Genomic DNA, 12,198 nt, shown 5'->3' on the forward strand with positions numbered 1-12,198 from the left:
ATTAACAGAAGCAATCATGAGCATTGGCATAAGGATGAAATTCAAGTTGTATCTCACATGTCAGATGCAGAAAAGCTTGCAGGCCAAGAATGCTTTGTCGGCAGCAATTCATATACTCTCAAGAGGACTGTGATGTCTAGTCCTGGTCATGCCGGAAGCAGTAATCACAGAGAGCGACACACTGTGTGTTAAAGTTTCACAAAATGCAGATAAAGCCTTGAGATCATTGTAGCTCTTCAGTAAGTTGATCCATAAAAGCGAGAGCCAAACCCTGGTTGATAACAAGTTGACTGGCAGCTCCTGGAAGGAAGGTAATTTGGACGGCAGAGGCTGGCTCCACCGGCCTGAGCTTGGAAGCCGGCGCATCCATACCCAAAAGGCCCAAAGCCAGCATTTCCACACCCTTGAGATCCAGCGTGATTCATCTGGTTGTAGAAGATGTTATTCTTTGGGCGTAAGCAGGATGCTGGGAAGGATCTGGTCCCCGTGCAGGGAGTCTGGCAGCCGGCAGCTTCACAGAAGGTCTCCTGGCAGCCCCCATAGAATGGAGACCCCGGCTGGTAGTTGCTGGGAGGGTAGGCCATGTTGTTGGGGCAGAAAGACTCATAGGTGGAACCTGGGTAGCCCAGGTAACCTCCAAAAGAGCGGGAGGAGAAGTTTCCAGAGCCGTAGTTGTAAGACATGTTGCCGGGAGGTCTGATTTCAGCGGAGCTGCAGAGAGGTGTTTGTGAGCGTGGTCCACACCAGATCTTATATACCCTTGACATTGGGTGTAGCGGCATGTGCTTATTTTAATAAGGGTGTTTCATTAGGCTCCAGTCCAAATGAAATGCATTAACCTTCAAAGGAATTTTTTATGCATACACACTTTTGAATTAAAGAATTTCATTAGTTTCTCAAAGCAATTGTTCATGAAGTAAAAACGTCATTTCTCATTCATCTAGCTTGGGTAGATGAATGCCATTACACCATAATTGTATCTATAATATTGGTGTTTTATTCATCCTATCCTTCAAGGCATAGTATTGAACTAGTAACAGAGAGGAATTTCTTTGTGGTTAGTGCCCCCCCCCCAAATATTTTGTATTATGAAGGGACCTTTTTTTGTTCTAATTTAATAAGACAATAGAGAACAGAAAATAAAATAAACCACAAAGCAATATCTGCATCATCTCCCCATTCCTGTGGAACTCATAGACAAAATAATCCAGAAAGAATCCTTGACTGGTAGGAATGAATATCTAGCCCTTTTGGAGTTCATTTTTGTTAGCACACAAGTACTCAAACCATTCTTATATGCATGAAGTTTTGATTTAAGAATGAATGATAAAATATTTGTAAAAGTTCTTTGAAGACTGAATTAAAAAAATTACTTAGGTAAAGGAATCCTCGCTCTGAAATCAACTTGCTTTTTGATAGAAATTGTTAATAAATTTTATTATCAAAAACTCTTCATCTGCATAAAGTTTAAATAATTTTTGGTTATTATTACTATTACTGAAATTGCATTATTATATTATTGAGAGCAAAATGATAAGCTTTGTACATAAAAAACAGGTCTTTATTCATTTAGTTTCCTCTCATAAAGGTTTTTATAAAAGGTAAAGAAAATCAAGAAATTTGGAAAGCGTCTATCCCATGTAAATTTCACAGAAGAATCATCTATTTGAAGGATGCAGATTGCAAATGACCTTTGTGAATTGAAATATGGCAGAGAAGTTATCAAAATGATTGATAATGTGGAGAGAATGAATGCCTCTGGATCTCTGAGGTGCTACATCTATCAAGAGACAGATATATTCTTCTTACAGGACAAGCATTGTAAGAATATTTCTGGACTCGTCCATAAAGTTCATCACGGCTAACTGTAAACAGGTAAGTGTATGAATAGAGAAAATGGCTTAAAACCATGGGTATCATCAGTCCCTTAAGATAATCTTCTTCAAAATTATTATGCTACCCATGGAAATCAGTTTGGACTCATTGTGTGAAGAAATGAGATTATTAGATATTTCAAGAGAAGATTCATCTAAAACTGTAAAAGGAAATAATTTTGTAGGTAATAAAATTTCCATTTGAGGCCGCTGGAAATACCTAATCGGGATGCTATTAATGGGATTCCAATCTGATCCAGGACAGATTGTTGCTACATTGCTTTCAACTTGTAGACTTTATGACTGAAATATTTTGAATAGACAAATTGGTCTTGGATCATGTTTCATTTATTAGGTAACACAGTTTGTCCTCTCTAAAATAAGCCATTCTTATTTCTTAGACTTCTTAATTATGAATAGCAAAAAACCATTCTAATAGATTATAAATGTTCTTGCTATATTTGTCAATAAAATATTGAACACCAAAACATCCACATAAATATTTAACTCACCTAAATTGAATTTGCCTGCTTGTTTGCTTCAGTGGCATTCACTCTTACATAAGCTACTTCAGCTGAAGAATATTCTATGAGAGCAGATATTAAGTAATTTCCAACATTCTTTTCTCAACACAATGGACTCATTATGCCCATCTACGTTTGTTCAGAAGTGGAAGGGAAACACTTTTTTTTATGAAATAAACAAATCAAACAGCACAGAAGTCACAGCAAGATAAAACTTATCTCTCCGCCTCCTTAAGGTATCAATCTTTATTACCCTGCTACAGAGAGGTGGGATACATCTCTTACAAGGAGAAAAAAATATGGCCATTATTTTAGGAATTTGGTAATACTTGTCAGAAACACCTGAAAACAATTTACGTCAAAGTGATGCATGATACTTTCTGAAGCAAAGGAAGAATCCTTAAGATAGCTCCTTTAGTCCAATACTTCTAGGTGATTGCCTTATAAACTTTCTTAAGAACAAGAATTTCCAGATTCTGAGGTATCCTTTTGGGGCTAAACTCTGCCTTTCACTGGAGAGAGCAACATATTGGATGTATTTGCCACACGTTTAGTTCCTATTTTCAATGCTTTCTCAGTACGTCAGATGAATAACCTCTAACATTCCAACTATACATGAAGCAAATTTTAACTTGAACTCATGGCATGCACGCCCAAAAGAAGCAAAAGCTGAGGTCAACTCTAGCTTTTTGTTTCTTCTTTAAACAAGGGCATCTATCTCAAAGTGCTGCATCTTTCCTTATAAAGTATCGCTAAATAAAGTGTTTCTATGTAAAAGTCTAAAGTCTGATGCAAAAGTTATATTTTAGCTAAGAAGTTTCTCTCATATCCTAATGCAATCTCTCACATCATTAAGATTGACTGTTAATAGTCTGATATAATTTTAAGCAGGGACATGGGAAATAAAGGGAGCTCTCCATTAATAAAACACGAAACATATTCGAGTTGCATTCTGAATTTTTAAAAAAAATTCTAATACATCTGGCAGATTGTCATTGTTACTTTTTGGTGACATTATGGCATTATTTGTTAAGTGAACTTGCTACTTCCTGCAACAATCGATGCATTTTTGTTTAAAAGAAATGACTCTGAATAGATCAGTAGCAACTTTGCTTTCCAGATGGCAACTCTTTTGAGACAGATTGTGAAATGGGTATCAATTATTTTTAATTAAGCCAGCTTCCCTCAACCCAGACACTGTCTAACTCTAACGCAGTTCTCTGAGTAATCTTTGGGGTGACCTTTGGTTGAGGAAGATGACTAATAGCTTTGAAGATTCAACATTATTATCTGAATCCCGAAGCATAAATATGACCACATGGTGCAGTTGTAAAACTACAAAAGCTACATATGTATAGCGATGGTGATCTTTTGGATTCAATTACAAGCAGAAGGCAACCTGTTTTATGTCCATGTGGATGACGCACCCAAAGATAAGGGTATAAATGCTCCAGTTCAAGAAGTGACAAACTCAGAATGCTGGCCTTATAAGTCACATCTCCTGTCAACGTGTCCTACAACTGATGCTCTGGAAATTTCTGCCACCCCCTTGGGTACTGCCTGACCACACAGCCTCCTCCAGTGGCTCCTTCTACCCCAACAAGCCAGTTTATAGTGTTAACTGGCCTCTCCCAGCACCTCCATCTAGGGTCCTCTCCTCCAGTGGCTGCCAGGAGAACTACTGTGAGCCCTCCAGCTGCCAGACACCTTGTGTGGTGACCAGCCCCTGGCAGACATCCTGTTACCACCCCAGGTCCTCCTCACTTTGCAGCCGCTTCCAGACAACTTATCCAGTGTCTCTGGGCTGTGGCTCCGGTTGGTTTCGATCAGTGGGTTGTGGTCCCTATACTTTCTCCTAAGAAGTGGACCCAGCTTTTTCTATTCAACCTACTTTTCTTCTAGAATCTGCCAGCATGCTTGTGGATCTGAGTTTTACTAATCATAGGTTTGAACAAAATTACAAAATATATCTTAAAATTTAGGGAAATTGGAGCAAACATATCTAGTGAGAAGTTAAATACATACAATTAAATTTGATGAGGGCTCTAGATCCCCATTTTTACTGCCAGATTAAAAAAAATCAAGTTTTAAATGAAATATCTAACATATTTCAATACTTATGAACAAGACAGTCAAATATTTTTCGTATTTTCAATGCTATATGTGCACACATGCTCCTGTTTTTACAGTTGTCTGGTTGATAGCACTGTATCTGAAAATGTAACACAATCCCTACTCTATCAGCAGTGATACTGTCCATTGATCTCCTGTCCTATCGTTAGCTTTAAACCCAATTTCTGCTGCTACCTACTGTGGATTAAGAATAATTTAAACTCCAGTAACTGGAAAAGGTATTCATTGAAGAATGATTCCAACCCCGCTTCTTTGTATCTATACAGATATATAATATTGAAGCATATGTCTCAATAGATTTTCTAGTTATTTTCCCTAGTCATTTGTTTCCAAGAAAAAAGGTGGTAAGTTTAAATAAAAATATGTTATATGACATTCAAATATATGCTTTAATATCATTTGTTTACTCTGTCTCTTCAAAATGAAGACTATCTGGCCAGATATTTCTGTATCTTGTACTTTAAAAAAGTAAAATTGCCCAAAGTCTTTTTAGTTTGGAGGAAAATATCTCCATCCATTAATATATCACTATGATAAAACCTAGAAACACATTTTCAAAATTACAAACAAACCAATCACTATATATTTTTGTTGTGTAGAGAGTTAGAAACTTCACTATTTTATATAAAATAATTATAAATTGTAAGGATTAGCGAATTGAGTATAACAAGCAGTTTTGGAAGGAAGATTACATGCAAAATATATCTTAAAATTTAGGGAAATTGGAGCAAGCATATCTAGTGAGAAGTTAAATACATACAATTAAATTTGATGAGGGCTCTAGATCCCCATTTTTACTGCCAGATTAAAAAAAATCAAGTTTTAAATGAAATATCTAACATATTTCAATACTTATGAACAAGACAGTCAAATATTTTTCGTATTTTCAATGCTATATGTGCACACATGCTCCTGTTTTTACAGTTGTCTGGTTGATAGCACTTGTTTGAAAATAAAAATCCAAATAAAACTCAAAACCACTGAAAATATTCTCGTGTTATGAGGTTCAGCTAAAAAGCGAGGTAACGAACACCTGAACCAACATTTATACCCCAAATGTTTTATCCACGAAGTCAAGGCTAACATTGCTATAGGCACCAATGACCTAAGTTTTTACCCACAGAACTACTTATTTCAGCACGTAGTAATTTTCTCAGATTTGTCACTTTCACTTATAACAGCAGTAATGGAATGAGGATGAGGATTTTGGGAGACCCCCATTTTGTTTTTGCCAAGGCTTCATCTGGTGGAATGGAAGATGCACAAGCAGTGAAGCTTTTTTAAGTGATGTTAAATCTGAAAGAAGAGGAGTCATAACCTCTCCTTTCTTTTCTCATGTGCTCTGAAACAAACACATGACAGAACGATCCCTTTTCTTTCAAAGAGACTATCCGGATGGGTTCCTGAAAAAGAAATTGCGCTCGGATGCAAGTATTGGGCAGCTCATGCATTCTAACCTCCCCGGGGTGGGGACCACGTGTGTTCTAACCAGCCAGTACTGCATTGGCTCTTTCCAATGCCTGCAAAATGCAGCAACATCCACCAACTACCAGCAGGTGGAAGTAATGGGAAGGGTGAGAAATACTGAGTGGTTAGGTGTGCCTGAAATACAGGCAGAAGATACAGACTACCACAACAGTATAGAAATAATAATCGTAATGTTCTTGCTACAGTAATTTGTCTAAATCTAAATGCTCTTGCTAACATGACTTGCTTAAATCTACATTTGTTTAGTTATTATCTGGAAATATCTTTAAGGTTTGTAAAAAAGATCTTTTTTTAGGAATAATGAGATAAAAGTAGTTCATATTAATAAAAAAGTTTTTAGTTTCTATAACTAAAACCAGTTGATGCTGAATGTATATTTTTTTTTGTGGTAACACTGTTTTACAAAATTATTTATGTTATAGAGGTACAGGAGCTCCCCCTTCAGGTGTTTCTTGACCTTTACCATCCACCATGGGGTAAATCGTATCATTGACAAAGGAAAAGTAAAAACTGCAATTTTGCTAAAGAAGTATGAGTATCTACTTCAAAAGATAGAAGAAATGTTAAGAAGATTGCATCCACAAATGATTATATCACTAATATTTGCAAAAGATGCAATACTAGGGAAAGACAAAACTTGCTGACGTATCATAGATCTGAGGCATCCAGCAGGAGCAAGATAGGGAAAAAAAGTCAAAACAGGGGAAGGAAAAACACAACAGACTATGGTGATGGTCATGGGTGCCTTGGTGGTGGGAGAATTAAAGGGGAAAACACATGGGGAGAGAAATCAAATATTGTACAAAAGTGAACAATGATAGAAGAAAATTTTAAGAAAAATATATGACACCACTCAGATGCGTTCAGTTTCATTTAGATCAAACCATTCTAAACCAGTCTCACTGGTGTTAAATTCTAAGTTTTCTTGTGCACATAAAGAAATAAAGCAATAGCTAATACTATGCTCCTCCATTATCACAAGAAATACTCCTTAAGATTAGTGCAAGACAAGTTTATGCCAGTATTGTCAAATGTTTCAAAAGGAAATGAATAATGGTTTGATTTCTTCACCTAGTCAAAAGTAATCTAATCAATTTTATAATTTGATGATGCTAATTTAAATTCATTTAAAAAGTTGGACATGAACGCTAAAATTATTGGTTGTCTCAGGAGAATAAAAACAAATTGGGGTAAAGGACATTACGGTAAAAGCAATAAAGTAAGATGCCCATGGAAAAGAAATATCATGGCAATTGTTTTGAATACACAGTAGCCCATGATTAAGTCCAAACAAGCTGCAATCTCAGGGGAAACTCTAGTTTAAAAAAAGTTAAAAACATTTTTATAAATATTTATTTCACATACAAGAACTGGGGTTCAGGCCAGATGTGTCGGGCTGGGGGGGGGCTGGTGAGAGGATTCATCAAAGACAGAGTGGGGAGCAGAACAGGAAGATCTACTGAAATACACTGCTGAGGGAAGCAGTGGGCAAGACAGGAGAGGTCTGATGCACCATGTGGGTAGCTCCCTGGCTGGGGATTGAACTTGTGCTGTGGTGGCTGCAGATAGCTTCATAGTGCTGTGTCTCAAGGCCTTGTGACACCAGGGTGGCCCTAAAAAAGTTAAAAACATTTTTTTTGCATCTAGCTAGAGTAAGTTTTTGCAATCAGTGTTTGTATTACTGCACGGATAACTTCTTCCACCACTGTATATTGTATTATTATCATTGTGCCCATGTTTGATTTTTTTTTAAATTTTAATCAATCTTTTTTTTAAGATTTTTTTAAAGATCTATTTATTTATTTATACAAGTACTGGGTACAGTCAGAAGCGCGGGGGGGTGAGAGAATTCACCAGAGCCAGAGCTGGGAATAGAACAAGCGGACTGACGAAATACACTGCTGAGAGGAGCAGCAGGCGCGGCAGGAGAGATCTGCACACCATGTGGGACCCTCACCGGTGGCCGTGGATCAAACGGGCACTGCAGAGGCTGCAGGCAGCTTTGCAGCCCAGTGCTCAACTGTTGCGCCACCAGGGGAGGCCCTGTGTTTTGATTTTTACATTATTAGTATATTATTTTACCTACCAAAGCACATGGGAGGAATCTGGTTTTTTCTTGGACTGTGTTTTCTCCCATGCTACATTCTCTATCTTTCCTCGATACCTTCTTTGACTTCTGCATCCTATACTAGTACATTACTCTATTCAAAAATTTCTTTATGACTTTATCCTGATTTTCTTTCTTTCCCTTAATCTGACTCACCAAAATGGGGATGCAGGTTGCATTATTAGTGAGAAGACACAAGAGTTGGATAATTTCAATATTATTTTACTTTTTATTTTAAGAATAAGCTTATAAGAGAGAGAATGTTTGTGTTGGTGAATGTGGAGGGAAGAACCAAAATCTGTCATAAGAATCATCTTTATTTCTTGTAATATGTTAGTTTTTAAATTTTAACAAGAAGCTTCGATCATCTTCAGTGTTTCTGTTGCTGGAGTTGAATTTGTGTATGTGTGAATGTGAGGGGTTATTTATTTTAACTACTCCCGTTCATGAAGTTAGGTTTTAAAGAAGGGAGCATCATGATGTGACACTTAATAATGATAATTAAATTTAATAATAAAAGATATGTCGGAGAAAAAGGAACTCTCCTGCACAGTTGGTGGGAGTGCAAACTGGTCCAAACACTATGGAGAGCTGTGTGGAGATTCCTCAACCTACTAAACATAGAGCTTCCATATGATCCAGGAATTCCACTCCTAGGTATTTACCCAAAGGACACAGAAACATTAATTCCAAAGAGCACCTGCACCCCTATGTTTATAGCAGCACTGTTTACAATAGCTAAGCTTTGGAAACAACCCAAATGCCCAACAATAGATGACTGGATCAAGAAGATGTGGTCCATATACACCATGGAATATTACTCAGCAATCAAAAAAGATAAACTCATGCCATTTGCAACAACATGGATGGAGCTGGAAGGGATCATGCGCAGGGAAATAAGCCAGAAAGAAAAAGAAAAATACCAGATGGTCTCACTCATAGCAGGAATCTAGAAAACTTAAATAAGGGACTAGGAAAAAGTCTAACTATAAGAAAGAAAAAATCAAAATCAACAAACAACTATGAACCAGAAACACACTGTGGGGGGGTGGGTGGGGAAAGGATGGAATGGGGTCAAATAAGGGAGGTGCAATTGTATGGGGAATATAAAAATAAAAATAAATAAATAAAAAAGATATGTCATAGGTCTCCAGATTCCTAACAACAGTTTCTTGAGAGTCAAATGTTTCTGTCTGTTTATTATTAGGTATTATATTTAACACAGGTATTTTCAGAATAAATTAACTTACCCTTAGTGTTCTTCTGCTTGTTTCTTTGTAATTTTTACTATTTATGAAGCCTGCTCATGAGACTAATGAAACTAATTCCAATAGTAGCTGAAGCCTATTCAGATGAAACAATTTCTATGGAATCAAAAATATTCAGGGCTCTTTGCTTAACCAAATACATTAAAACACACACACACACACACACAAAATCAGGGAAGAAAAAAGATTGATTCAAAGGTTAAGATTTCACTAGATCTTTGTTCTTAGTCTAAATTTTGGCAAGCTTCTAATCCATTTGACTTGGATTTAATGTGTGTCTTTCTCTCAGGGATGTTTGAACACTAAATGAAAGCTGGTGTCTTTCCTCTACCTTTATACTCTCACTTCTTATTGCAGGCACAGCTAGGGTGAGCAGTTTCATGAAGTCTTCAACTCTTTTTGCACATACAGGATCTACCCTCAATCATATGCATTTCTGCCGCCCGACCGGCGCAGTGGCAGAGCAGCAAGGCTGAGCCAGGGATGAGAGACTGAGCTAGGCGGTCAAGGATTCGGCGCAGAAATGACAGACAGACACACTTCAAGAGTGAAGATCTGAATGTAATGTGCTCAAAATCATCATACACTTTTATACCTTTTCTAACAATGGATGATTTCATATAAGTTAATTTTTTTCTCAGCATGAGATGATTAGTCATACAAAAGACATTTACTTCATCATTCAGGTACATGTGATCGATGTTCCATGGCATAAAACGCTAAACAATCGCAAGGTTCTGATTACAGGAATCTATTTCTACACAATTATTTTTGATTACACAGAACAGCATTTCTTAAGTTAGTTTTTCTTGTTTCTTTCCCAATACCACTAATAATCAGAAAGTATTAATATTTAACTACTGTTATATTTTACATTTAGTGATCACAAACAATATTGTTTCTACGTAAGCATTTAATTTTTGTGGTTTTGACTCATGTGAGAAGCATTATGATTTTTACCACACACTATTTTTTTCATCATGCATTTCCTGAAACTGATTTTACACATATATAGAAAAAGTAAAGTAGGTAAGAAAATAGTATAATTATAGACTGGTTGCTATGTTACTTCTTGTGCAGGAACAATGACCAACTGGTTAATAGTTAAACCATTTTGTTGGTGACTCCATCAGGCTTGTTTGAAGGCGACGCTCTGCAGCAGCCATGTTCTCAGCCAAAAGAAGGGGTTTTTTACTGCGGGCTTAATGCCTGGATTAGGCTTACAGGCCTTTAGCCATTAGTCTGATTTGAACGCTACAGGTTATTAACATGAAGGCCCTCGGGGACTGCGCCTGTCTTAGGTCATCAGGAGTTGCAGACATACAGCTGGCCAGTGCCTTCTTTAGTCTGTACCCGATCTTACCCGTCATTGACTGTCCAGTCCATTGCACAGGGGAAGGGGGTCTTATTCACTCAGATGTACTATGTGTTTGAGTGAAAGCCTCCCTCTTTCCAGTAAGGTTACTGGCGTTCAGTGGCAGAGGCTGCTGCACATTTCTTTCATGCACTACTTGGGTTTCTCCAAAGTCATAAGAAAGAAAACACAGGCACCCCCCCAGTCAATCTGCCCGAGCAGTCAGGGGATTCCAGGAAGTCAACACACATCAACCGAACTTTACCCACAAGGAGACAGAAACCAATGGGTAAATGCATTTTTTCCTGCTAATCAGAGCCTGGGGTGGACAATTCCAAGAGTCATTTTATCTATTCCCAAAAAAGACCTGGAAAGATTCAGTCCCTACTTCCAACAATAAAATCAACTGAAAAATATGACCCTTTATGAGACTTTCTTTTAATTTTTTTCAGCTATCTCAATTGCCCTATCTGCTCCCTGGGGTCCACTCCTTGGATGAAGAACTGTCTTCCTTCAAGTTATTGACTTTAGCTCATGTTGGATAATAGAGGGGATCAAAGTTAAGACTGATGAAATGAATGCTTGTTCAACACTGCCTATTGCTCTTAGCTTGATTCAGGTTGACACTTGGACCAGAATCGAAATGTTATCCCACAGTTCCTTAACCTAATCAGTCTTGACCCACAATCATTGTGATTCTCTTTGCACATGGTGAGATATAAGGCTCCCAAAAACCTCACCTATGGCAGGTAGGCCATGGCACAAATGCCAACCAACAGAGAGCAAAACATCTGAACTTGGAGCTCTTTAAGGTTAATCTTTTCTGTTAGTTGGAAATCCAAACTCAGATACTACAGTTTTAGGTAAATTTTTGTCTATGTATATATTTCACCTTATAAATTAGGATGTATTCTTGTCATTTGCATTTCTAGTTTATGTATCTATTTCTTTGATTGCCCTTGTCAGCAGAATTGCATGTCTCCAATTCTCAAGCAAGTCTTAGTGACACTGAATTATACTAAATATGAATCTCCAGTAAATGAGAGTTCCCAATACGAAACATATTCCATGTCAACAGACATGTGCTTGAATGCATCAAATTGTTTACTCCTAAACCCGGTTTCAGACACATATTGATCTGTTTTTGAATTTCCCAAACACTTGAATGCAAAATCTATAAGTTAAAAATAAAGAGGAAAAATAAAAAGATGAACAAATGTTTGAATGCCAGAAAAGATAAATTTATTAAGTTAAATTTTTCATTTTCCAGTGATCTTCAATGAAATTCCAATAGCATACAATGTATCAATTCTATAGTTCTTCAAACTTTGGGTGACACATTCACTTCAGAGACTTCCAAAAGTTGGTGATCAAGAAATAGATGATTTAAGAATAAAGGCAGTGATTTCTGAGAATTTAAATGGTGGCTGTGCCAATAGGGACTGGACCA

General features: G+C 37.1%; 1 protein-coding gene across 1 annotated transcript; it reads right to left on the reverse strand.

Moving 5' to 3' along the window:
- Positions 1–236: 236 nt before the first annotated feature.
- Positions 237–683, reverse strand: LOC311188164 (keratin-associated protein 15-1-like; the record flags this gene model as incomplete). The annotated part of the gene is made up of 1 exon (XM_084259914.1): positions 237–683. One exon carries the CDS (start codon positions 681–683, stop codon positions 237–239), a length of 447 nt encoding a protein of 148 aa, XP_084116040.1.
- Between the last annotated feature and the right edge of the window lie 11,515 nt (positions 684–12,198).

Source organism: Talpa europaea (genome assembly GCF_964194135.1).
Source record: "Talpa europaea genome assembly, contig: HAP1_SCAFFOLD_439, whole genome shotgun sequence".
NCBI classification, from domain to species: domain Eukaryota; kingdom Metazoa; phylum Chordata; class Mammalia; order Eulipotyphla; family Talpidae; genus Talpa; species Talpa europaea.